The sequence below is a fragment of the Tenrec ecaudatus genome, chromosome 1 (genome assembly GCF_050624435.1).
Source record: "Tenrec ecaudatus isolate mTenEca1 chromosome 1, mTenEca1.hap1, whole genome shotgun sequence".
NCBI lineage: Eukaryota > Metazoa > Chordata > Mammalia > Afrosoricida > Tenrecidae > Tenrec > Tenrec ecaudatus.
The window spans coordinates 107,750,507-107,778,307 of NC_134530.1; the positions used below are offsets into that span (position 1 = coordinate 107,750,507).

General features: G+C 44.1%; 1 protein-coding gene across 2 annotated transcripts in view; it reads left to right on the forward strand.

The window, feature by feature from the left end:
• Positions 1-16,988: 16,988 nt before the first annotated feature.
• Positions 16,989-27,801, forward strand: part of GIPC2 (GIPC PDZ domain containing family member 2) — a 92,404-nt gene continuing 81,591 nt past the window's right edge. For both annotated transcript variants that reach the window (XM_075557541.1, XM_075557547.1), the window contains exon 1: positions 16,989-17,324. In XM_075557541.1, coding sequence (XP_075413656.1) covers positions 17,088-17,324 — 237 coding nt within the window. In that variant the 5' untranslated portion in view covers positions 16,989-17,087. The remainder of the gene's footprint in view (positions 17,325-27,801) is intronic.

Genomic DNA, 27,801 nt, shown 5'->3' on the forward strand with positions numbered 1-27,801 from the left:
CCAATGTGTTATCTTAAAAAAGGGTCAGAAGTAAGAGCTACTGTACAACAAAAGAGCTCTGAGGCATAGTGACTAGGTGTTTGACTGCTAAACACAAGTTCAGTTATTTGCGCCTGTTAGGTAAACTGAGGCACGAAACGAGAAGAGACGGACCATACTCGCCAAGGACTGATTAAAAAGCAGGCTTTATTGGGGACAAGCGGACAGGTTCAACAGCCCACAGTAAAGTGAAGCTGTGGAAGCCGCCCCAGGGAAGTGCTTAAGGGTGTTTTTTATACACCCCCTGTTGAAGCTTCTGGAGAGTTGATGTCAGGTGTGGTTTTGCTCGTGGGGTGTCCGTGACTGTTTGCTCGTTGTACAAGGTCAATCTGTTCTAGTTCTAGGAACAATTATATGGGCAGTCTGTGTTTTTAAAAGGTACAGTTGTTCGCAGAACTAGACTGTTTCTGGGAAAATTAGTCTGGGGGAAAGGTGTCCAGACATCCCTGACTCTGTCTGATAGGGAAAGGGGACGATGACGACGTCGTTCGTGATTATTTCCTGCTGTACGGGGTCGTATTGGGGAAGTTTATCAGACAGAATGCAGGGACTCCAGGCTTGGCACTGACGGCAGGGGTTGGTATTTCTGACTCGTGATGTAATAACAACATTCTTCTTGGAAGTAAAGGCAAGTGCCTCCTTTTTCAGCGGTGATGAGGTCTAAGGCTCGTTGATTCTGTAAGGCACCTTGGGCGACAGAAGTTATTTGTTTTTGCAATGAAGCTAGGGATTCGGCGGAGGCATCTATGGTCAGTTGGAATTGCATAGCTAGCTTGTCCGTGGTTAGGACTGAATGTGCCAGGGCCCCTCCGCTAAGTTCCAAGGCTACCGCTGAGGAGGTGAGCGATAGTCCTGCGACCAAGGGAAGAAAAATGGCTCTAAGCACAAACAATTCCTTGGGACTAATCTTATCTTAACAAGGGCAGCTATGTTCTCAGTTTACTCATTGCATCTCAGAACTTGGGAAAACATAAAGACACAGTGTCTTAAGAGCGTCACCAATACACTTCAGTTAAAACTCAGTGATTCTCTATAATCCCCCCTTTTTCATTTTATAGTTAACACTGAAGAATTAAAAGGCGGCTATCTGCTGAAGCTGTGGTTTCTCCAAAAAGCTGCAGGGTACAGAAGTGGAACATTTGGTTAAGCTGAACTTTATGCAAGGTTGGGATCATCTCGCCTTCTGTTCTTATTCTTATCACATTCCTTATCTTTCTTAGAACAATTTCAACTTCTTTATCACCTTCTCCATCACATCACATCCTCATCACATCCTTATCACATTCCTTATCTTTCTTAGAACAATTTCAACTTCTTTATTCCTTCTCCATCACATCATCACATCCTTATTACGTCACATTTTTTACATTCCTTATCTCCCTCTTCATCACATCCTCATCACATCCTTATCACATTCCTTATCTTTCTTTACTGGTTTGGGGGCGCACTCAGTTTTCTGACTCAGTTTGACTTGATCTTGCACAAACTTTAACTTCTTCCTTACTTCTGGTTGGGTCTGCCTAACAATTCCAGTTTTGTTTGCAATAAAATAACCCTAGGCCTAGTCAGTGGGTTTTTGAAATTGGAAACTGGGGGTGGTTAGGGTACACATTGGGTTTTTTTTAAGTTTAATTAGGACGGGCTAGTGGTGACTTGCCAATGTGGGTGTACTAATATCCCAGACTTTAGGAGACATTTCGGGTAACAACTGGCTGATGGGGGTGGGGATGAGGTTGTGGAGGAGGCCTGACTTAAGAGGGTGATAAAGGGGAGAGCGTTGCTGGAGAAGGAGATAGTAGCATGCAACTTGGTTAAAATATCCCTTCCCAGCAATGGAACAGGGCACGAGGGGATAACTAAAAAGGAGTGAGAAAATGGGAGTTGATTAAATTGGTTAAAGAGAGGTTCTGTATTCTACGGTGTGGAGGGGGGCCCATCTATTCCCATAACCGAGACCTGGGAAGGGGAAGTAGGGCCTAAGTGAGAGGGCAAAATGGAGAAGGTAGCTCCCGTATCCACCAAGAGAGAGATGGATTTACCTACTACCTGGATCATGACCCTGGGTTCGGCGAGGGTGACCGGAGTTGAGAAGCCAGGGTCACTTCAGTCGTCTGTCAATTCTGGGAGCTCAAGTACTGGAAGATCCCGGGGCCCAGCTCCTCCACATGGAGATGCCAATGGTGGGGCTGAAGCCAGACAATCTGGTTTTCAGTGACCCAACTGCTTACATTGGGGGCATGGTCGGGTTGGAGGTCTGGGGTTAGGGCAGGAAGTGGCCCAGTGGCCACTTTTTTCGCACTTGAAGCAGGCACCTGGTGGTGTTTGCTGACCCCCCTTAGGGGGTCGCCGTGGTGGAGCTGAGACACCTGCTGGCCTCAGGGCGGCCACCATGGCTTGTGTCTAGAGGCTAACCTTTTGCTGGAGTCTGGCCTGGCGGGCATCCTCAACCATCTCCTCTCTAGCATTAAAAACTTTAAAAGCCATTTTTACCAGGTCTTGGATGGGAGTTTCAGGGACGTCCTTGGCCTTTTTTAACTTTTTTCTGATGTTGAGTGCTGATCGGGAAATGAAATGGGAAGCTAGGCCTGTGGCCCCATTTCGGGATCCTGGATCTAGCCTGGTAAAACGAACCAGGGCTTCCTGCAACCTGCTCAGGAAGAGAGCAGGGTTTTCATCTGCCTGTTGGGTAACTTCCCTGAGTTTATCATAGTTAACCACCTTATTAGAAACTGCTTCCAATCCTCGGAGGAGATACCTGAACATGAGGTTCCTGTAGGGAATGTTGGTGCCCTGCCCTATTTGATAGTTCCAGTTGGGGTCCTCCCTAGGGATGGCATGCTCTCCCAAGGGGATGGGATTGTCTATGACATGGTCCGGGTCGGCCTGTTGCCTGCCTGCGTCTGTTACTCTGGCACGTTCATCCGGAGTTACTGTAGAAGCTAAAATGACCTGTATGTCATGCCAGGTTAAATCGTGGGTCTGGGTTAAGTATTGAAATTTTTTATAAAGTGAGGGGTCAGCGGAGAAGGACCCCATGTGGGCTTCGATCTGAGACAGGTCTTGGAGCGAAAAAGGAACATGGACCCGGACTAGACCTTTGGCTTTTGCTACTTCCTGAAGAGGGGACAGGGTAACTGTTGGTGGGGTTGTGGCGGGGTGGGTGGTGGGTGGGGGGGGGGGGTAGGTGGCAAAGTTACTTGCCGGGACCACGTGTGGAAGGATACAGGCGAGGGCTTTGGCAGAGGAGTAGGGGAGGCTGCACGGGCGCTGGGGAATGTGGGGGTGGCTTTACAGCAGGAGACGTAGCTGGAGGAGAATGATACAGGGGTGGAGGAGGCGCACTGAGGAGTTCGGGCAGCTTTTTGAGAGCTGTTGGGGGTGGGGGTTGGTACTGGTTTGCGCTAAGAGGAACAGAGCTCGGGGTGGGAAGCAAGTCCCAAAAAATCTGCACATAGGGGATATCCGAATCCTTACCAGTACACCGGCAAAAATTGTCCAGGTCCTGAAGAACGGTGTAATCAAAAGTGCCAGTCGGAGGCCAATGTGACTGGTTGTTTAATTTGTACTGAGGCCAAGAGGTCTGGGAAAGAAAAAGAAGTTTTTTCTTTCATAAGGTCTGAGACTATCCTAATTTGGAAAAAAAATTGTTAACAGGCAGCCTAGGGGAGAATTGGGGTTAATTTTGGATTGGTTTGTTCCCATGGTGAGCAGAAACGCAGTGTTTTGGCTCTAGGTCGAGAAGTGAAATGGAGTCGGTAGAGGGATAGGTGAGCCTTTTCAAGTAGCACCCTCCAGCAAATAAATGGAGAGAGACAGACTGGGAAAACGTCTTTTTACCCGAGTCCTCTCCCTATGACTCCAGGAGTCCGAATAATGGGAAGCGATTCCGGCATGGCCGTGACTTTGGCGGAACGCCTCAGATGGGACTTAACGAGCTAGAGCCGTTGGAATTAAAGAAAACTCATCATAGGAGTCAGACTGGTATAAGGAAAAAAATAGCGGTTGGCGGTCGAGTAGTTCCCGGTTCGGGAGAGGAGGGTTCGGGACCCCAGTTAAAGGGGGAGCCACACTCCTCACCTGGGTTTTGGCACCATACTTGTTAGGTAAACTGAGGCATGAAACGAGAAGAGACAGACCATACTCGCTGAGGACTGATTAAAAAACAGGCTTTATTGAGGACAAGCGATGGGTTCAACGGCCCATAGTAAAGTAAAGCTGTGGAAGCTGCCCCAGGGGAGCACTTGAGGGTTTATTTTTATACTCCCCCTCCCCCGTTGAAGCTTCTGGAGAGTTGATGTAAGGTGTGGTTTTGCTCAGTGGGGTGTCTGTGACTGCTCGTTGTACAAGGTCAGTCTGTTCTGGTTCTAGGAACAATGATATGGGCAGTCTGTGCTTTTAAAAGGTACAGTTGTTCGCAGAACTAGACCGTTTCTGGGAAACTCAGTCTGGGGGAAGGGTGTCCATGCTTTTACCAGACAGAGTCCAACAGCCATTCTGAAGGAGATAGACTTTTTGCTCCTATAAAGATTTACAGCCTCCACTGGTACAGATAGGAACTGGAAACACAGGGAATCCAGGGTGGATGGTCCCTTCAGGACCAGTGGTATGAGTGGTGATACTGGGAGAGTGGAGGGAGGGTGGGTTGGAAAGGGGGAACCGATCACAAGGATCTACATGTGATCTCCTCCTTGGGGGAACGGACAACAGAAAAGTGGATGAAGGGAGATGTCGGACAGTGCAAGATATGACAAAGTAATAATAATTTATAAATTATCAAGGGTTCATGAGGGAAGGTTAGGGGGAGAGTGCAGAAAAATGAGGAGCTGATGCCAGGGACTTTAGTGGAGAGCAAATGTTTTGAGAATGATGAGGGTAATGAATGTACAAATATGCTTTACACAATGGATATATGTATGGATTGTGATGTACAGCCTAAGAAACCCACCGGAGAAGTTCCACTCTGTTTTCCTGGGCTGCCAGGAATCATAATTGACCAACTCATAGTGAGATTGGTACAAGAACTAGATAATCAAATGTTCTGAAATCCAAAATGGGTCCGTCAGGGTTCAAACTCCTTTATTAAATTACACTGTCCCTATCTTGTTATAAGATGCCATAACTCCTGCACCTGCGCAGAGCAACTCTTAAAAGAATTTTTCTTATAAAAATACTTGAAGTCACCTCATCTCTGAAACACTTAGCCTGAATTATTCATTGACTTAGAATTAATAAATCATTTTTGGGAGTTCCTAAACAATCCATCCATCCATTGTGTCAAGCACATTTGTACACATGTTGCACCATCCTTTTCAAAATATTTTCTATCTACTTGAATGCTTGGTATCAGCTCCTTATCATTTTTCTCCCTCATCAACCCTTGATAATATATAAATTATTATTATTTTCACATCGTACACCGACTGTTGTCTCCCTTCACCCATGTTTCTGTTGTTCGTCCCATTGGAGGGTGGCAGTTATATGTCATTCATTGTGACTGGTTCCCCCTTTCTCCCTACCTGCATGATATCACTACTCCCATTATTGTTCTGGGGGGGGGGGTTATATGTCTTGGATTCCATGTATATGGAGCTCTTATCTGTACCAGTGTATATGGTCCCATCTAGCCGCATTTGTAAGGTAAAATTGGGGTCATGATGGGATGTTGGGGAGAGGAAGAATTAAAGAGCTAGAGGAATGTTGTATGTTTTGTCCGTGCTATACTTCACCCTGACTGGCTTGTCCCTTCCTTGTGAGCCTTCTGTGAGGGGTGTCCCATTGCCTACAGATGGGCTTTGGTCTCTAGTCTGCACTACCACCCCCATTCACATGGATATGATTGTTTGTTCTGGGTTGTCGGATGCCTGATACCTGATCTTGTCCATACCTCATGATCACACAAGCTGGTGTGCTTCTTCCATGTGGGCTTTGTTGCTTCCCAGCTTCAAACCCCATTGACTTCTATATATTAAAGTAAGTTCTGAAATGTTGACTACCTAATTTGGAGAAGAAAAACAGGGTGTCCAAGATATTTATAAAAATTACTATGAAGACATTTTTGACACTCTAAATTGCCCTCACTCCTTCTATATATGTGCCTTTTCAAGTTTCTTTGTCATTTTCCACTTTTCTCAAGCTGTGTTCTCTTTGTAGTATCCATTTTGCAATATCTGTATAGATTGCATAGCTTCCCATGTCAAAAAACCCCCCAAAACAAAAAAATAAACCCACCACCATCTAATTGATTTTAACTCATAGTGACCCTACAGGACAGTGACAAACTGCCCTTGTGGGTTTCTGCACCTTCCCATCTTTTAGAGATGGAGAATGACTGGTGGGTTTGAATGATTGGCAGCTTAATGCATAACTGACTAGCCACCTTGGGTCCATCAACACTTCCCTTAGAAGTCCCTTCGTACCTAGTTTATTGGCAACTATTTCTTGCCTTTTGTGTCTTATCCTATTTGTTGGTCTGAATTCTTCTCATATTTAAATCTAGGTTGACAAGTTACCTTAGTATAACTTAAGGTAAAAATATAGTCATATCTAAGAAGCTGGAGCTGATGTGGTTTATCCAATGTCATTTTCTGTATTAGCGCCCCACGTAACCCCAGGAATAGGGCTAAAAACGAAGATTCCAAGAAAAAAATATTGTTGTTTTTGGGCTGTGTTATCTTTCATATTCTGGCAAAAGTACACATTCTTCTTTAGGACAAAACTATTTTCCTTTCTTAAAGAAAAACATAATGTTTGGATCTTCATTTTCAGTCCATGCTAAAACTTTCAACTTAGTTCTTAAGCTCGTGTTCCTTGAAATTTCTGAGTTGTGAAATATATCATAGGTTTCTGAGAAACCCTACTTGTTACTTAGCCAAAGATCTTAAAGGCAAAAATTTTAGCTTTTGCCAAAACTATTCTTTATCTTTTTCTCCCCAAAACTATTCTTGATACAAGAATTTATTCTGCTGAACACTTGCCTTTGAGGCATATTACATAAAATAAACTTTTCAACCTAGAAATCAAAAGAAGAATTTGTTATTTTACCAGCAAGAAACTAAGTTATTTTCTTTCTTTTTGGTGGGTGGGGTGGGAGGAAGCATTTAGGAACTAGAGGAAAGTTGTATGTTTCATTGTTGCTACATTGCACCCTGACTGGCTCGTCTCCTCCCTGCGATTAAATTATTTTCTTATTGGACATTAAAGTGTTAAAATTATAATAAATTAGTTACCAAACCTTTAGCTGAAGCAACTAAGAATTTTAACTACATTAAATAAGTTATCTTTTAATAAATCTTTGAAAAATGTTTTGTTTGTTACATATCTTATAGTACAACTTTTAAAATGAACACACTCATTACCAAACCTAAATATATATTTATCTTTACTCTGTGGCATAAAAAAGAAAAATTATAAACCTCAACTCTAGTGGATAGCTAGTAACTCAATTTGATTACAGTGAGTTGCCTAACTATCTTGGAACTTAATTTGCCTTTTAAAACAAATTTAAATCTTTTAATGGGGGACTCGTACAGCTCTTATCGCAATCCATACATCCATCCATTGTGTCAAGCACATTTGTACATATGTTACTATCATTTTTAAAGCATTTTTTTTTCTACTTGAGCCCTTGGTATCTGCTCATTTCCCCCCACACCCCATCTTCCCTCCCTCATGAACGCTTGATAATTTATAAATTATTATTATTATTTTCATGTCTTACACTGACTGATGTCACCCTTCACCCATCTTTCTCTTGTCCATCTCCCTGGGAGGGGGTTATATATAGATCATTGTGATGTGCTCTCCCTTTCTCCCCCCATCTTTCTGTTACCCTCCTGGTATGGCTACTCTCATTATTGGCCTTGAGGGGTTTCTCTCTCCTGGATTCCCGGTATTACAACTTAAAAAAACCCCGAAAACATTTTATTAGGGGCTCATACAACTCTTATCATAATACGTACATATGTCAATTGTGTAAAGCACATTTGTACATTCATTGCCCTCATCATTTTCAAAGCGTTTGCTCTTCACTTAGGCCCTTCGCATCAGGCCCTCATTTTCCCCTCCCTCTCCGCTCCCCCCTCCCTCATGAGCCCTTGATAATTTATAAATTATTATTTTGTCATATCTTGTCCTGTCTGACATCTCCCTTCACCCCCTTTCTGTTGTCCATCTCCGAGGGAGGAGGTTATATGTAGATCCTTGTAATTGGTTCCCTCTTTCCAACCCACTCTCCCTCTACCCTCCCAGTATCGCCACTCATACCCCTGGCCCTAAAGGTATCATCGCCCTGGATTCCCTGTGCCTCTAGCTCCTATCTGCACCAGTGTACATCCTCTGGTTTAGCCAGACTTGCAAGGTAGAATTAGGATCATGATAGTGAGGGTGGGGGTGGTGGGGAAGGAAGCATTTAGGAACTGGAGGAAATCTGTATTCTTCATCGGTGCTACATCACATCCTGACTGACTCATCTCCTCCCCTAGACCCCTCTGCAAGGAGATCTCCAGTGGCCGACAAATGGGCTTTAGGTCTCCACTCTGCATTTCGCCCTTCATTCACTGTGGTAAGATTTTTTTGTTCTGATGATGCCTTATACCTGATCCCTTCGACACCTCGAGATCACACAGGCGGGTGTGCTTCTTCCATGTGGGCTTTTTTGCTTCTGAGCTAGATGGCCGCTTGTTTACCTTCAAGCCTTTAAGACCCCAGGCGCTATACCTTTTGATAGCTGGGCACCATCAGCTTCCTTCATCACATTTGCTTATGCACCCGTTTGTCCTTAGTGATCGTATCATGAAGGTGTGCACCCAATGATATGATTTTTTGTTCTTTGATGCCTGGTACCGGATCCCTTCGGAACCTCGTGATCACACAGGCTGGTCTGTTCTTCCATGTGGGCTTTGTTGCTTCTGAGCTAGATGGCTGCTTATTAATCTTCAAGCCTTTAAGAACCTCGACTCTATATCTTTGATAGCCCAGCACCATCAGCTTTCTTCACCACATTTGCTTATTCACCCGCTTTGTCTTCAGCAGTTGTGTCGGGAAGGTGAGCATCATAGAATGCCAATTTAATAGAAGAAAGTATTCTTGTATTGAGAGGGTACTTGAATAGAGGCCCAATGTCCTTCCACCACCTTAATACTAAACCTATAAATATAGGCACATAGAGCTATTCCCCATCCTCATATATATTTTCAGATGTCCATGTCTTCGTCTAGACCTGTATACATGCCCTTTGCCTCTCAGCTCTTTCCTCTGTTTCCCTTGACTTTCCTTCTGTCCCACTATCATGCTGCATCCCAACTGTGTTTCTGCAATACCTTTTTGTTATATTAACCTTGATCATGCTCTACCAGGCTTCCCACACCCTTTTCACCACCAATTTGGATCACTTGTTGTTCCCTTGTCCCTGGGTTTGTTAACACCACTTCCTTACCCCCCACATCCCCCTATCCCATTTCCCCCTGGAACTGTCAGTCCTGCTGTTTTTCCTCCAGATTGTTCATCCAGCCTATCTTATTTAGACAGACCTGCAGAGATAATAACATGCACAAAAACAAGACAGAGCAAAACCAAGAAACAATATACAACAAAACAACAAACCACTGACAAAGAACATAACAAAACACAACAAGGAAAGAAAAGCTTGTAGTTAGTTCAAGGATTGTTTGTTGGCCTTTAGGAGTGTTTTCTAGTCCAGTCTATTGGGACACCATGCCCTCGCCCCAAAGTCCACCTTCATCATGCCCTGGGGACCTTGCCACTCCATTACCTTCCTGTTCTGCTGCACTCCCCCAATGCTTTGCCTCTGCATGGTGGGATCAGGTCGGGCACAACTCCCACACTGTGTCTCGGGTGCTGTCCCCCCAGGGTCGTGAGTCAGTGAGGGACATCATGTCTCATAGTGGGGCTGGCCATGTGGTCCTCTCTGTGGACTGGCTGCTATAATTGGGGTCATCGTCCTCAAGGTCTGGTGGGCCAGGATGTGCTCCACTCTCTCCTCCTACCCCTTCATCTGCACCCGTGTGCTCTGATCAGATATGTCCCTCTCCCGGAGCTGCAGATTCAATACCGTACTTTGAAATAAATTCTTCTGGTGGGACGGACAAGTTCTTATCTGTAAAAGTGTACATGCTCTGGTTTAGCCAGATTTGCAATGTAGGATTGGGGTCATGATAGTTGGGGGTGGGGCTAGTAGGCATTAAAGAACTAGAGTAAAGTATGTTTCATTGGTGCTATACTGCACCCTGACTGGCTCGTCTCTTCCTTGTGACCTTTCTGTAAGGGGATGTGCAGTTGTCTACAGATGGGCTTTGAGTCTCCATTCCACACTCCCCCTCACTCACATTGATATGATTTTATGTTCTGGGTCTTTGATGCCTAATACCTGACACCTCATGATCACAGAAGCCGATATGATTCTTCCATGTGGGCTTTGTTGCTTCTCCACTACATGGCCGCTTGATTATCTTCAAGCCTTTTAAGATCCCAGACTCGATATCTTTTGATAGCTGGGCACCATCCGCTTTCTTCACCACATTTGCTTATGCACCCATTTTGTCTTCAGAGATCTTGTAGGGAAGGTAAGCATCACAGAATGCTAGGGTACTTGAACAAAGTGTTCTTGTGTTGAAGGAATACTTGAGTAGAGGCCCAATGTCCACCTGCTACCTGAATACTTAACTTATAAATATATATACATAGAATTATTTCTCTATCATCACAAATATACTTACATATGTACATGCCTGTATTTAGAGCTCTATAAATGTCCTTTGCCTCCTAGCTCTTTCCTCTATTTCCTTTTACTTTCTTCCTTTTGTCCCACTATCAAGTTTGGCCTTACTTTGGGTTTCAGTAATTCCTCTCCCATACATTGCCCTTGATCAAGCCCCACCAGGCATCCTGCACCCTCTTCACAATTGATTTTAGATGACTTTTTGTTCCTTGTCCCTGGGTTTGTTAACACTCACTCTTTTTCCCCTGCCTTCCCCTTTCCTGTGTCTCCCCCACCCCCCAAACTGTCAGTCCTGTTGTTTTCTCCTCTGTATTGTTTATGCCACCTATCTATCTGGATAGACATGCAGAGACAATAATAAGCACAAAAACAAGACAGAGCCAAAGAGAAGAAAACAACAACAAAAAAACAAAGAAAAAAATAGAAAAGCTTATAAATAGTTTAAGGTCTGTTCGTTGAATTTTAAGAGTGATTTCCAGTATAGTCTGATGGGATCCCATGCCCTGGTCCCACGGTTTATTTTTTGGTATTCCCTAGGGACTTCATTGCTTTGCTTCCCTTGCTGCTCTGTTGCACGCCCCTAGTGTTAGTTGGTGGGATCAGATCAGGCACAATTCCTGCACTGTGCCTCTAGTGTTGTTCCCTGGAGTGTTATGGGTCAATGGGGGACATTTTGTCTCATGGTAGGGCTGGCCCTATGGTCCTCTCTATGCACTGGCTGCTATGAGCAGGAATATTGGCATTGGGGCTTTGTGGTCCAGGATGTGTTCTACTCTCTCCTTCACTCTTTGTTTGCTCCTGTGTGCTCTGATCAGACATGCCCCTCTCCCTGAGCTGTAGCTTCAGTTCTGTCCTCTGAAGTTCATTCTTCAGGTAGGGGGAAGGGGGGGACTGACATGTACATGTAGTTAGGATTGGGGGCAGCCCCATAGACCTCTCTATTGGTTAATCCTTAATTCTTGCTGTTTTAACTTTACTATCTTTCTGAACCTTGCCCATTAAAAAAATAAATCATTTTATTGGGGGCTCATACAACTCTTATCACAATCTATGCATACATCCCTTTTGTCAAGCACATTTGCATATTTGTTACCATCATTGTTCTCAAAACATTTTCTTTCTACTTGAGCCTTTGGTATTATCTCTTCATTTTTTCTCTTCTCTCTCACTCCCTCTCTCCCTCCCATACTCTTAATAATTTATAAATTATTATTATTTTTCCATGTCTTACACTGCCCGATGTCTTCCTTCACCCACTTTTCTGTTGTCCGTCCCCCAGGGAGGGTGCTCGATGTAGATCATTGTGATTGGTTCTCCTTTTCTCCCCTGTCTTCCCCGTCCCCTCCTTGTATCTCTACTCTACTCTCATTATTGGTCCCGAAGGGTTTATCTTTTCTGGATTCCCTGTGTTTCCAAACCTTTTCTGTACCAGTGTACATGATCTGGTCTAGCCATATTTATAAGGTAGAATTGGGATTATGATAATCGGGGGGAGGAAGCTTTAAAGAACTAAAAGAAAGTTGTTTGCTTCATTGGTGCTATACTCCACCCTGACTGCCTTCTCCCATTTTTAGGAATAAAAAAGTTCTTGTTTTATTACACCTCTTTATATTATTATAAATTAACATTTCCTTGGTGGAAATAGGTCTCTTGACCTCAGATCACTGACTTGTTTCATGAATCTGATCTTCCCCTTGGGATGTGTGTTAGAGCGGGTTGACTAGAGAAACAAATTTTATATGTAGAAGAAATAGCTTTACCTAAAAGAGTAAGTGTATATTAAGAAAACATGCCAGCCCAATGCAGAGCAAGTCTGTTAGTCTGAAATTAGCCCATAAGGCTGATCCTAGTCCATAAATTCCTCTTCAGACTCACACAGAGCATGTAATCATGTAAAATTCAGGAAGGTCACAGGCCAGTGGGTGCAAAGTCTTGTGGATCCAGTGGTAGTGAAAGCATCTCCAAGGCAGGTGCAAGTCTCCGTGTGGCTCCATGTGTCTTCAACAGAAAGGCGAAGCAGTGAGAGACAGCAAGTTTCCAGAATCCTCATGAGAAGGCATCCCACAAGGAGGCATCATCAGGTTGTGATCTGATTGACAGGCTAGACTCCACCCCTACACTTATGCATCAAGTTAACATGAAATTACATAATGACCAAAGGATGGTACTCTTGTTAGTGCTACTACTACACTTGCCTTTGGGAGTTTGCTCCTCTTGGGTGGTCTGGAGGAAGGCAGGACCTTTAATTTTCAAACTGTCTCTTTTTTTTTTTTTTTTAAGATGAAGAGCTATCCAAAGCCATTATGTTAGCATTGACATAATGACACGGGCCTGACTGATGGGAGGGTGACTTGAAGGTGTTAGAGCAGAGGCCACATGTCCTGAGGTGAAAAGTGTATAAGCTAAGGCAGTAATAGTGGGATTGGAGAACAGGAGGTTCAAGAGATGCTCATGAAATAGAAATAGTGGTTATGGACTTCTTTTAAAGGAGACAATAATCCTTGTAGGCTCCTCGGGTTTATGAATTATTTCACTGAAAGCTTTATTAAATCTGTAAATACAAAACTAGGCACACAGGTCTTATTAACCATTACAATTTTAAATGTAGTATAGGTAGACAGTGAATATAATTAAAATGAACATTAATATAGCAGATGATATTTCCAACATAGCTAGTTGCTACTGATTTGATTGTGGCTCCTGGCCATCTCAAGTCTGTCAGATTGTGCTTCACAGGGTTTCCACTGGTTGATTTTCTGAAAGTAGATTGCCAGATCTTTCTTCCAAGGTATCTCTGGTTAGACTGGAGCTTCCAACCTTTCGGTTAGCAGCTGCAGTGCAGTGAAGTGACAGTCCTTTGCTCTCCCTTCCCTAGTCTTTGTAACTCTCACCCAATTACTGAGTGGGGACATCAAAATAAGATATTATACTCACTCACTGCCATTGAGTCCACTCTGATTCACAGCAACTCTATAGGACAGGGTAGGACTGCCCCTGTGGGTTTCTGAGACTACACATCTTTAGTGGAGTAGAAAAACCAGAATCAATCACAGCCATGCAGTAGTCAATGCCGACTCACAGCGACCCTCTGTGGGTTTCTGAAACTATAACTATTTAGGGGAGTAGAGAGCCCAGTCTTTTTCCCGTGGAGTGGCTGGTGGTTTTGAATTGCTAACCTTGTGGCTAGCAGTTCAACACATTGTGGACTGTGCCACCAGGGTTCCAAAATAAGGTGTCCAACTGTCTAACTCAAGCATTGCTTGGTTTTGCCATTCTGGGTATAAAAGTGAGCCACCTCAGAAACAGGAGCAGGGATCCCACAACCATCAAGAAAGAAGAGCTATCAGCAGGACCTGTGTGAGATCCCTGCTTGAAGTGGGGTTTGCAGCAGGGGCACCGGATGCCACAGCGCAGACACCCTGAGATGGAACAGAGGAGCAGCATGAAGACTCGGTGAGCGGCAGGCTCCCCTGGCTCACAGAATGAGTAAAGCAGTGTGCTTTCAGATTAAAGGCGGGTGTCTTTGGACAAAAGGCTAACTTGCAGAGTGGGTTCCTTTCATAAAGGGTTTTGTAACACTTGCCATCCCTGTGGTTGAGAGACTGAGGGCCAGAGAGAAGCCTGGCTGCTGGCATGACTCAGAAGAGGTGCAGCTGTAGGCAGGACTGCGTCCTTAGGGTTTTCTGATCCTGACTTGTTATAACCTGTTAATGAGCCACCATAACTGCGACTCTTGTCTGTGGCCCTTGCAGTGAGTTATAAAACGCAGCAGAGAAGTATAGTAGAGTTCAATGAGAGGGAGTTAGTGGCAGAGTAAGGGAAAGGTGGATGATGTGGAGGCCTGTCTGACCCCTGCTTTGTGGAAACTGCTTTGGGCTGGTGTGGAGTTGGATCCTTCTTTTTGCCATGAAGTGGGAGGAGGTCAGGCAGGAGCCCCATGCCATTTCCACCTGAAGGCATTGCCTGTACCACCCAGGGACTCCAGACGACATTTCGCTGAATCTCTATTGCTTCTTTGTATATGGAATTGGTATTGACACACACCACGGCAGTTTCTTTGCATTTGACCCTCTACCCAAGGCACTAGGCAGTCTGTGCACCGTAGAAGGTACTTGTTTAAAGGGACAAGTGGGAGTTGAAGTCTAGCTCTAGGAATTTACCAGGACATATGTATGGCTTGGCAAGGGGTTATGTCTACCCAGATTGGCTTACTTGTTTCAAAATAACCTTCTCTGAGAGAGTGTCCTCTTTTTAATTTGTATAAAGGTGATGACCCATCCTCTTTGTACTTTTCTTCAATCAAACTTTTGAGCTCAATACTCATATGGTGTGTTATGAAATTATTTGGTTTCCACTTGATGCATCATTAACTATTGTTTTCTCTTTATTTTTTCATTAACCTAAGATGATAAAAATGTATTTGGTATCCTAGCAATGACAAACACAATAGCAAATTCTAACTCTGAGATTCTGTGGCCGTGTTTCGTTTTCAGGTAGTCAACCAGATGACGCAGGATGCTTATCTTAAAAAAAAGTGGGTTTTTTTTCAGTATGGAAACAAAAAACACAACATTAAAGAATTATCCTAATAATTCTTGGTATAACTGCTAGCCTTCATTTGAGAAACAGATTTTTTCAGGACCGACTTGATGTGGAAAGTTAAGGAAAACCAAGCTTGCTATGATGATTCACAGGTGTTTTCTCAGGGCCATGTAATGCACGGTGATCCCATTTCCCAAGAGGATTAAACAAAAGGGGGAGGGGAAATAATGAGTTCTGTGTGTACATTCACTTTTGGTAGACTGTACTGGAGATAAGAATTTGGTAGTATTTGAATTTTTGTGGAACTCAAGAGAATAAATGTGGTCATTTGGGAACAGTGTGCATATTAGGAGAAGCTGGGGAAGAAACAATAGTCGTGGGCAACACGGTTCCTAGAAAACCACTTGGCCAGTTGAGAGGAAAGGAAACCAAAAGATACCGATTGAAGAGGAATGAATGATCACCAGAGTTAGATGATCAAAGATAAATAGGACAAGGTTTATGTCAATAGTTTATTGTAATTGGTTATTAAAAGTGCAGACACAATCAGAACAATTTTAGTGACGCCTTGAAGCAAATTCTGATCAGTAAGTGAAGGGACCTCAGGAACCGCAGTTAGTCGTTGGGAGACTTTTGTTTTGGGTGGCTCTGGTCGTATGGTGGCTTTGGCTTAGGCTTTAAGGTCGGTTGTTCTGGAACCACTCGCCTCTGCTCTGCCGGAGAAAGGCTTTCTACTCCCGAAATCCCTACAGAAACAGTTCTATCCTTAGCCTAGGAAATCCACAGAAATACTCTCATCCTGTCCTACAGGGTCACCATGCGTCAGAATCAACTGGAGGGCAGTGAGGATTGTTTTTTGTTTTTGCTTTGTTCGAATACGCCACTAGAGCGAACACGAATAAAATACAGGCAGTCAAGGTAGGAGATCGTACTGGTGGAACCCCCAGGGACACTGTGGAAAGGAGGATCAGAAGAGTCTACACGCAGTTTTAAAAGTAGATTGCGTCGAAGAAGAGGGGAGCAGATCAGACCATGGGGTAAAAAGAGATCTCTCGGGAGTTTGGCAGAGCGAGGTGCCCTGTTAGTCGCGAGGTGGGGATGAATGGATTCACCACGCACATCTCACGACCTCGATTTCTCAGGAAGTCTGTGTTCCCTGGAGATTCAGAGAAGGGTGGACGTGAGTGTATAGGAGGAGATCAAGTAGGAGGGGGTGGAGGTGGGGGGAGTTAATGGGGAACCTGCTGAGGGTGCTGATCATGAATTTAATGCGCCCCCAATCTCAAGGTGACGCGATTTCCCCGATTTGGGATGTAAGGCGGAAAAAAAACAGGCGAAGGCCGACTTCTTTTAAATCCCTAGCCCCGGGCCCTAGACACAGCGGCGCGAAGGTCTGGGGCGGAAAAGCGCCGGAGGGTCCAGCCGGTGTGTTCTCTACGCCGTGTGTTTTGTGGCATCCACGGCCCGAAGCCTTTACAGCTGGAGTCCCTTGAAAAAGAATGGAGAGGAAGCTGGAAGGTGCGGGGTTGCGCCCACCTTTCCTTCGCTCCAGACCTCCCGGCGGGCGGGAGGGCGGGAGGGCGGCGGCTGCGGGTGCTCGGGGTGGAGGCAGGGGCCCCGGCCGGGCGCTGCCCGGCGGAAGCGCCTCTGCCATTGGCTCGGCCGCCTTTACCTGAGCGGCGGCGCCGGGCGGGAGCGCAAAGTCCGCGGCGCGGGGCGCAGCAGAGGGCAGTGCGCAGGACCGGTGGGCGCCCGCCTCCGCGCACGCAAGATGCCGCTGGGGCTGCGGGGAAAGAAGAAAGGCAGAGGCAAGGAGGCCGCCCGGCTGGTGGAGGGCGAGCCGCCGGGGGCGGGCGGCGGGCGGCTCCCGGAGCGCGCGCCCAGGCTGAGGCTGGAGTTCTACGCGCAGCTGGCGCACGGCAGCGCCACAGGCCGCGTGGAGAACTTCGCCAGCATCCAGGAGCTCTACGCCCAGATCGCCGGCGCCTTCGGGATCGCGCCCGCCGAGGTGAGGGGCTGCGGCGCCGCCTCGGCCCCCCAGACCCGCTCCCGCCCCGCCCCGCCCCGCCCCCCACCTCCAGCCTCGGTTTGGATCCAGGGAGGTCGGACCCAAATGCGATGCGGGTGGGGTCCGCTGGGAGCCGGGGGCGCGGGGAGAGGATGAGTGGGGAGTAAAGGTTAAGTCCTAGGGCCGGGGAGACAAAGTTACATCCTCCTGCCGGGGAGATCGGGCTTCTGGGAAGCTTTCTTCCCAGTGCATCCGTCTGGTGCCTCTGAGATGCCCGGATTCAGCCGGGCAGGTGGTGGCAATCAACGCCCTCCCGGCATCTGGACTTTAAGCTCTTGTGTGCGCAGGTGTCCTAGCGCCTTCCCGTGGATACCACACCCACGCCCACGGTGCCCCTCGCCTGCGATTTTAGTATCCCCCCCTGGACACGCTTTGTGGTGGTTCCAAGGTGTTTATGATTCTAAGGGTGGACAGTAGAGAGAATCACACTTTATATTGGCCTAATTCCGGGGTGGGGGGATAATCCCGAAATGAGCTCGCCACTTTACATCATACCCTGGAAAAAAAGACATTTGCGTCAATGAGATTTCCTGCGTACGTTAGTGCTTGGAAATGGACTTTGAGCTAGGTGTGATCTTTAAAGCGCTCTTTTATGTTTCTTCAAAGTGCACACTTGTGAGGCCACTGTACATGCACCAACTGAGCTGCAAATGCACGTGTGAGGAATGAGCAGAAGCCCTAGATTTTGCCCACATTCCTAGGAAGCACAGCCCAAGATGGCCTTGCTAGGAGGCATGCAGAAATACGCGGCAGATTCTTGTTCTTCATGTTGTTTATCAGGTTGTTCAAGTGAAACTGGGGCCAGGGCAAAATTCCAAGAAGAGATGAAAGAAAGCTGAAAGTGTAGTACGTTGTTATTTCAGGTTTTTCAGACACTAAACGGCAAATCATAAACCCATTTAATTGATTATTTGTATGGATATATTGTAGTAAGTAATAATAATACTTTACATTTGTACAGAACTTTGCAATTCAAAAAGCACTTTCACCAAAAAGACCTTCTCTCGGACAATTAGCTGGGCAGGTAGTGGTTAGGGAGTGAAGGACTGAGTTTGGAGACTCTTAATACTTGTGAATCCAGGTTCTACAAGCTTCCAAATGTCTCTAGTATGCGTATTCCACAGAGAGAACATGGAGGGCTTTGATGTGCAGAATTGCTCGACAGTGCCAGAACTTGGTTTCAATCCAGATTTTGATTCCGGACTTCAAAATCTATGGAGGTATCTTGCTTCCCAAGTTTTCTAGTGTCCCAGGAGTAGCTTGGAAGCTGTTCAATGGTTTTAGCTTTTGATGCTCTGACTTGCGAAATAAAATGCAAGGTGTTTCAGTGTGCTTTATCAAAGTTCATAAGTAACCTTTATGATACATTAATGCTAATTATGTGTATGTATAATATATTAGGTGAATGTAAATTTTTCATCTGGACTTAAAAGAGTTAATAAATCCAGGCTGTGGCCACGATAAAGTTTTGGTTATCATCGTTACTTATGTCATAAGTAACTTAGTAGTTAATTTTGAAGCAGAAGTGACTTATTAAAATAAAAGCACACTAATGAAGTCTCATTTCTCATCCTATTCATGAATGTTTTTTTGAGATGTCAGTGGGTTCCTAACAAAGTCTTTCCCTGCCCCTTCTCATGAGTAAGTAGATAGTTAACTCTTAAATGGACCTGCCTTTTCTCACCAGGAGCCCTGGTGGCAAAGTGGGTTGCTAATTGCATGGTCATTGGTTGAAACACACCAGCTGCTCCAAGAAAAAGAGGAGGCTGGATGCACCCATGAAGATCTACAGTCTCAGAAGACCCTAAGGAGTAGCTCTCCTTTGGCCTGTAGAGTCCGTATGAGTTGAAATCAACTCAACAACAGAGGTTGGGTTGTACGTGTTCTCTAGAGAGATAGCATTAACATTTCAAATACAAGTCTGGGGAAACGACTACTTTTTCCTTAAACAGAAAATTTTAATGTAAGCCTCAGACTCCACCATGAAAATACCTGTTGCCTCAATAAATACTGTTGAGATACTGACAACTGTGGATTGCAACTATTCCATAATCCCTGAAGGAGGAAGTTAATGAATTCATGAATCATTTCGGATTTAAATAATAGCAACGCAGGGTGAAGTCTACAATGATCATTTCCTTGAAGTATATGGCCAGTTGTACAAAAATCACTTATATCTGATTTTTGTACAACTTTTTCTCTGAAAACTGAGCAACTTAATAAAAAGAAAATAGCTTTATCTTTTCTGAAGGAGCACTTAACTCATAATTTAAATGCAGAGACACTTTTACAGAAAGTTTAATACCATCTTTTAAATTTTTCAGGTTGCATAAAAGAGTTAATCATTAAACTTGTGGATTGTAATCATAAATTTGTTAAAAGGGGATTTTGAATATTGTAATTGTTTCATATGGAACTCAGGTCATGGCATGTTTTCTTAAACTAATCCTTATGTGGAAAGATAATATGAAAAGCTAATGGATTTGAAATAAATATCTTTTAGAAGTAAATCACTTGTACTTAGAAGCTTTAAGTACTTAGAAACTGAAAACTCTGTTTATGGAATTCAGAAAGGCTTTCCTGTGAGTTGGTTATATTAACACAACCTCATGTGCAAGGTTGTTGTTGCTAGCTGCTGTCCAGTTGATTTCGACTCAGTTATCCCATGTGACTGGGTAGACCTACCATAGAGGGTTTTGTAGGCTGTAACTTAAAAGAGTATATTTTTGTGTGTGTTAGCTAAGTGAAAGGTTACAGAACAGATTTTTAGTTTTGCATTCAACATTTTATTTCATCTCATTACCTGTAACCCCTCAGTGTAACAATCTCTATCCCACTTCCTCCTGTGTTTCCTGTTTCTATTCTTCCTTCTTTACGAACCCTATGAACTTTGTCCTTGGATAAATGCAGTTCCTTTGTTTTCAAATGGCTGATTATCGGAAGGTTGGATACCTCCTTAGTGTTATTGTTCCCTTTCTAGGCCTGACTGTAGTTTAGCTGAAAATTGAGTCATGGTGGTGAGTTCCTTTTGAGATCTAACAGAGCGGCTAAGGGAGATAGTCTTGGGGTTCAACACTCAAATGGCAGTTTTGTGACACTGAGTCCTACACTTTTCTCCGACTCTACCCAGGACCTTTGAATGTGATCCTCTCAGAGCAGATGGTAGCTGGGTAACTTTTAGTTCTGTTCTCACAGTCTTGGAGACTGATATTTGTGAGACCCATTAGTGTTTAGACTAATTGTTTCCATGGGTCTTTGATTTTCTTATTTTTAAAACATTTTATTAGGGGCTCATACAACTCTTATCACGATCCATACATACATCAATTGTGTAAAGCACATTTATACATTCATTGCCCTCATCATTCTCAAAACATTTGCTCTCCAGTTAAGCCCCTGGCATCAGCTCCTCATTATGCTCCCCCTCTGCTCCCCCCTCCCTCATGAACCCTTGATAATTTATAAATTATTATTTTGTCATATCTTGCCCTGTCCGACGTCTCCCTTCACCCCCTTTCTGTTGTCTGTTCCACCAGGGAGGAGATCACATGTAGATCCTTGTGATCGGTTCCCCCTTTCCAACCCACTCTCCCTCTACCCTCCCAGTATCGCCACTCACACCCCTGGTCCTGAAGGTATCATCCACCCTGGATTCCCTGTGCCTCCAGCTCTTATCTGCACCAGTGTACATCCATCCAGACTTGCAAGGTAGAATTCAGATCATGATAGTGGAGGCGAGGGCGGGGAGACGGAGAGGAAGCATTTAGGAACTGGAGGAAAGCTGTATTCTTCATCGGTGCTGCATCACACCCTGACTGACTCATCTCCTCCCCTAAACCCCTCTGCAAGGGGATCTCCAGTGGCCGACGAATGGGCTTTGGGTCACCACTCTGCACTTCGCCCTTCATTCACTCTGGGAAGGTTTTTTGTTCTGTGTCTTTGATTTTCTTCGCTCTCCTCTCTGCTGGATGGGGAGAGAACAGTAGAGACCCCTCAGATAATTGCTCAAGAGCTTGAAGGTCCCAGTGACCACACACGGAAGCAGAATGTAAACCATTGTTTTTATGGCCTCTCATGCCAGTTGACCTTGTGGTCATTCAAAACTATGATCCTGATCCCTATTTTAAAAAAATTAATCATTTTTATTGGGGGGCTCTTACAAATCTCATAACAATCCATCCAATTGTATTCAGCGTACTTGTACATAGGTTGCCATCAACATTTCCAAAACATTTTCTTTCTACTTGTGCCCTTGATATCAGCTCCTGTTCTTTCCCCTCCTGCCCCCAACCCTTGTGAATCCTTGATCAGTGATATATTATTATTGTTAGTTTATGTATTACATTGTCCATTGTCTCCCTTCACCCATATTTCTGTTATTTTTCTCCCTGGCGGGGGTGGGAGGTATATATCAAATTTTATGATGGGGTCACCAAATTTGCCCCCTTCCTCCACCCCTACATCCCAACCCTTCTACCGTCATGATATTGCTATTCCCACTATTGTTCATGAGGGTTTTATTTGTCCTGAATTCCATGTGTTGAGAGCTCTTATCTGTACTTTGTACTCTGGGTCTAGCCGGATTTGTACAGTGGAACTGGGTCATGGTAGTGGAGTAGGGTGGGGAAACATTCTGGAGCTAGAGGAATGATGTGTGTTTCGCCCGTGCTATACTGCACCCGAGTTGAATCATTCCTTCCTTGTATCCCTTCTGTGGAGGGATGTCCAATTGTCTACAGATTGGCTTTGGGTTTCCACCCAAACCCCCTCTTTCATATCAATATAATTGTTTGGCTGACTCTTTTGATACCTGATCCCATCGATACCTCATGATCACACAGGCTGGTGTGCTTCTTCCATGTGGGCTTATTTGCTTCCCTGCTAGATGGCCACTTGTTTAACTTCAAGCCTTTAAGACCCCAGATGTTATATCTCTATTTGATAGCTGGGCAATATCCACTTTCTTCACCACATTTGCTTATGCACCCATTTTGTCTTCAGTGATTGTGCCCGGAGGGTGAGCATCACAGAATGCCAGTTTGTTAGACCAAAGTGTTCTTGTATTGAGGGAGGGTATGAGCAAAGGCCCAAAGTCCATATACTACCTCAGTGCATTGCCATATAAATATATGTACATAGGCCAATACTTCTATTTTTATGCATTAACGTATTTCCATATGTACACAAGTATGGTTTTCCCTCTATCCATAGCTTTGCTTCCTAGACCGTTTCTGTTTCCTTTTACCTTCTTCCTGTGTGCTGTTACTCCTTGTGTTAGTCTGGGGAGACTAGAGAAGCAAATCCATGGACACACATATGTAAATAAGGGAGAGGTTTATATATAAGAGCAATTGAACATTGAGAAAACATCCCAGCCCAGTCCAGATCAAGTCCGATATTAGCTCATATTTCCGATATCAATCTATAAAGCCCTCGTCAGACTCATGAAACAGATGCAATGGCGCCGAATGCAGAAGGTCAAGGCCAGTGGGTAGAAAGTCTTTGGATCCAGGGTCATTGGAAACATCTCAGCGCTGGCAGGGGTCTCTTTGTAGCTTCTCTGGCTTCCAAGGTCTGTGTGCGTCCATGTGGCTTGTCTTCTGCAATGTCTCCCAGGGAGTGGCAGAGAGAGAGAGAGAGGTGTCTTCTGTCTCCAAGGAAGAAGTACCAGATTTCCCAGAATTCTCAGGAGAAGGCCATGCCCACAGAAGTCTCATTGGCTATCTCCAGATTGACAGCCTAGACTCCACCCCTACACTCAGTCCTTAAAATTGACACCAGATTAGGTGACTATCACATTGCTACACCCCCAGAATCTCTACATCTTCCTTGTTGATTTTAATTCTGTAGTTGTTCCCCTGTCTGTGGCGTTCTTTGCTCACCACTCCCTTCCCCTGCCTCGGTCTTCCCCAAGCCCCTCTGGAACCGTCGGAGCAGTCCTTTCTCCTCAAGCTTGCTTCCCATGCCTAGCTTATATAAGTAGGAAAACCAATTATAACATGGACCAAACAAAAAGAAAACAAAAGATTGAAACGGGAAAAAAGGACCAACAAAACATACATATTTCCAGGTCTGTCCTTTACGACTAGCTCCCACTGGTCCTGGCGGAATTCTGGGAGCTGCCCCTCCTAGCCTGAAGTCTATTTTGTTTAAGATGTTTTTATGATGTTTTCCTCTGCATGCTGTACTACATTAGTGGATATATTTGCAGCAATGATAAGTGTCCCGTCAACCTATATGTATTTGTGGGTATACACCTTTTCTCCCTTCCACACCCATTCACCCTCTGCGTCCATCATGCATAGATCATTGTTTTGCAGGATTGTGTGTAACAGTACTCATTTGTGTTGCCTTGCACTCCTATTCTCTTCGCGGTGTCTCCCCCCAGACTGTGTCATTTTTTGCCAGCCATTACCTTCCTCTTAATTCAAACTTGACTTCCTCTGCATTTAGAAGTTCTCTAACTACATTATGCCCTATTTTTACCTTATAATATTTTATTATTATTAATCATTTTATCAGGGGGGCTCTTAGAAATCTTATGACAATCCATCAGTCAATTGTATTAAGCACACTTGTACATATGTTGCCATCAACACTTCCAAAACAGTTTCTTTCTACTACAACTCTTGGTGTTAGCACCTCTTTTCCCCACTCTCTCCCCCTCCCCCTTGAATCCCTGACTTATAATTGTTTTTGTTACAAATCTGTATATGTGGTTCAGCCTTGTAGGTTTCATTTTCTTTGCATTGGTGATGGTGATGTCATGTCTGTAATCTCATATTGTCTCCTGCTGTTTACTGCTACTGGGTTTTTGGTTTTCAGTCTGAATCTGTTTTTAGTATTTCTTGTAAGGATGGTTTTATTTTTGCAAATTCCTTTATTGTTTGATCTGGAAATGTCTTAATTTCACTGTTGTATTTGAGGGACAATTTTTCTTGATATATGATTCTTGCTTAGCGTTTTTTTTTCTTTCAGAATTTTATATTTGTAATCTCATTCCCTGTTTGCATGCATCATTTCCACTGAGTAATCAGAACTTAGTCTTACTTGTTTCCTGTGTAGGTAATTGTTCATTTTTCCTCAGCTGCTTTCAGGATTCTTTCCTTGTCTTTGATTTTGAATAGTTTGATTATGATATGACTCGTTCGATTTCTTTTGAGGTCTATTCTGTTTTGGGTTTTTCAACTTCTTGAATTTTCTCATCTATGATGTTATGGAGAAAATTATTGGCCAACATCTCTTCGACAGTTATCTTTGCTTTTAGTTGTTTCTTCCTAGTTTGGAATTCTGATCACGTGTAGGCAATTTCTCTTGATGGTATGTTGGTAATTCTTTGGCTTTCTTCAGATGTTTAATTTTTTTTCTGGTGTGATAGGTTAGTATCGAGAGATTGCTCTTCAAGCTCACTAGTTTTGCTTTAGACTAATTCAATTCACTTTTGCCCTTTTAATGTATTACCTAGGTCTGAAAATTTAGTATTAAGCTTCTGGATTTATATTTACTGTTCTTGTATGATTTATACTTTTTTATTTATTTTATCAGATAATTTTTATGTTTTCCTCAATTATCCTAAAGTTTTGTTTTTATTTGTATTTCCATGATTCTCCCCACCCTGTAGCTTCCTGGATCTTTCTTTCAGTCTGTTGAAGATCTTCAATTTTATTTTTTTAATTCCATATCTTGCAGTTCCAGTGCCACTCTTTTGTCAGAAGACCATCTGACTCTGTCCTTTGGTCATTTTGCCTTGCTTCTTTGCGTGGACGGATACAGTTTGTCGTTGCTGAGGCATTGCCTTGTCTACATTGCCTTGATGATGTGTGTTGGTGTGTTCTTGGGGGCTTCTCACCTGTCTCCTGGTGTGTGTTAGAATGGGAGTGTGTTTGCAGTCCTCTCTTTGCTGTGAGGGTAACACAGTCGGGAGCAGGTTTGGCTGGTTTTGACTGCTGTCCACTCATCAGGTGGTACAGAGGTGGGCAGTGGCCCTTGCCTAGTAGGTGTGGCTGGACCATGGGACACATCTCCCATTGGTGGGATAAGAAAAAAACAAGAACCAAACTAAACTAAAAAGATAAGAGAAATCCACAAAAACAAATGAGCAAAAAAAAAAAAAAAAAGGGAAGAAGAACAACAAGGCTGGTAAAGTCACAGTAAGAAAAAGGAATTTAATAGTTACAAAAAAGGAAAAGGGAATACAAACAAGGGACTGAAAGAGAGAGAAAAGAGAGAAAAGAAAAAGTACAATAAATAACCCTCTCAACTCACTACTATCAAGTCCATCCTGACTCATAGCAACCCTGCAGGTCACAGTAGAACTGCTCATGTGGTTTTCCGAGCCTGCACCTCCTCGTGGGAATAGAAAGCCTGCTCTTCTCCCAAATAATACAAGGGAGGGAGGAAAGGAAGGAGCATACGAAATAAAAATGGAAAGAGAAGAAACAGAAGGTTAAAAAAGAGAAAGAGAAAAAAAGGAGAAAGAAGGGTGAAAACAAGGAAAGAGAAGATACCAAACAACAAAGAGAGGAGGAAATGGGGCAGGAGCAGGATGCAGGGAAGGAAAAGCTGTCGGTGGCCAAGAGGAGTAATAGGGTGGGTACCCAGTGCCAGATGGAGTTCCCACCAGCCTAGGTGTTGTCTGGTATGAAGACACCGGAACTGGAAGTGGTTTGTGCTGGCTCAGATGGAAGCTGAGGTCATGGCGCTTATTCCAGAGAGGAACCTGGCACTGTGAGTTCCGCTGGTCTGATGGCTGGAGTTTATGGGCCTGCAGATGCAGGGGTGGTGCACCAGAAGCCAAATCAAAAGAACTGGGAGGGCAGGTGCCACGTGGCATATAGGGAATATTACCAGCTGCTAGATGGGTGTGTGAGGGTTGGTCATACTTCTCGTAAACAGGAAGGTGCAGGCAACAAGGAAGGATCCTATTTTTCTTGTCTGCCACCAGGATGCATTTGTGTTGTCTGACAACAGTTTGCATTGAATCCTGGTTACAAAATTTGACATGGCTGTCCCATTGTCAAGCCAGCTGACAGTTCGGCTGTTTCTGCTCTCACCCCTTTTGTTCATCTTTTTCTCCCAGTCAGCATTCAATCCACTTTTCTATGTGTTTCATTTGGTTTCTCGTGTCTTTGTTGTAGAATGTGTATATAGAATGTCTGCCTAGTTCTTCCTAGAAGATAATCTTTATAGTAGCAAATTAACATTTCTTTTTTTCCAAGGATGTTTTGGGTATATTTGAACCATCAACCTTTCAGTTAGCAGTCAAGCACATTTGAACCACCAAGGCTCATTTGTGTATGCTACCAAACCCAATCCATTGCTGCCTGGTTGATTTCAATGCATTGACCTTATAGGGCTGAGTAGAACTGCCCCAGAGGGTTTCCAAGGCTGTAGATGTGTACTGAAGCTTACTGCCACATCGTTCTCTTGCAGAGCAACTGGGGGTTTCAAGTCACTGAAGATTTGTCTAGTAAACGAGTGCTTTAACTATTGGGCTACTCGGGCTCACATTTGTGCTCAGTAGTAGAGTGTGAATAGCTCATTGACTGGATGAATTAATTAATCAGATAGGGGTAGGTCTGCCTTGATAAATAGAACAGTGTACTTGGGAAGCAGAAGGCAAGAGTTGTGATTTCATGATACCTATCCCTAACGCCTGTATTACTACTCCATTCCCCTTTTATATATATATATATATATAAAAAGTACACTTCTTCCATCTTCACTTAACTTATTCTCAAACTTTGTCCTACCAGAATTTTGACCCACCACTCCACCAAAATTAACCTTATTGAAGAGCTTGGAATTATTAAATCCTGAGATCAATTTTCAGGCCTTCCTTTAATTGATCTACCAGTGACCTTTTGTCTGGCGATCACTCCCTTTTTTGGAGCTGTTTCACTTGGCCGCCAGAATGGCGTCTTTTCTTGGTTTTCTTTTTATCGAGCGGATTTTCCCCCATTCGTGTTTGCTGGTTTCTCCTCTGCTTTCTGACTTCTTAATGTTGTGTTGCCCAAGGCTCAGACTTTGGGTGTCTTCTTTATGTAAATTTACTTCCTTGGTTCAGACTCATCATTTAAGTACTCCCAAGACTGTCAAATTTCTCTCCAACATGTACCGCTCTCCTAAAATTGATATTGCCATATTCAACCTTTTGTTGAACATGTTGAGATGGAAATATTTAAAATGACTTATTTCCCCACCCCATACCATCAAGGAGCCCTGGTGACAGGGTGGATTGGACATAGTTTGCTAACCACAAGGTTAGCATGCTTCACTGAGGGAAAAGATGCAGCTAGCCACAAAAATACACTCGGACCCACGGAGCCGTTACTCTTACCCTGTCCGAATCAATCTGCTAGCTCTAGGTGTTGGTTTCTCTTTATGCCTTCTGCCCCTAGTTGTTTTCATCTTCCTT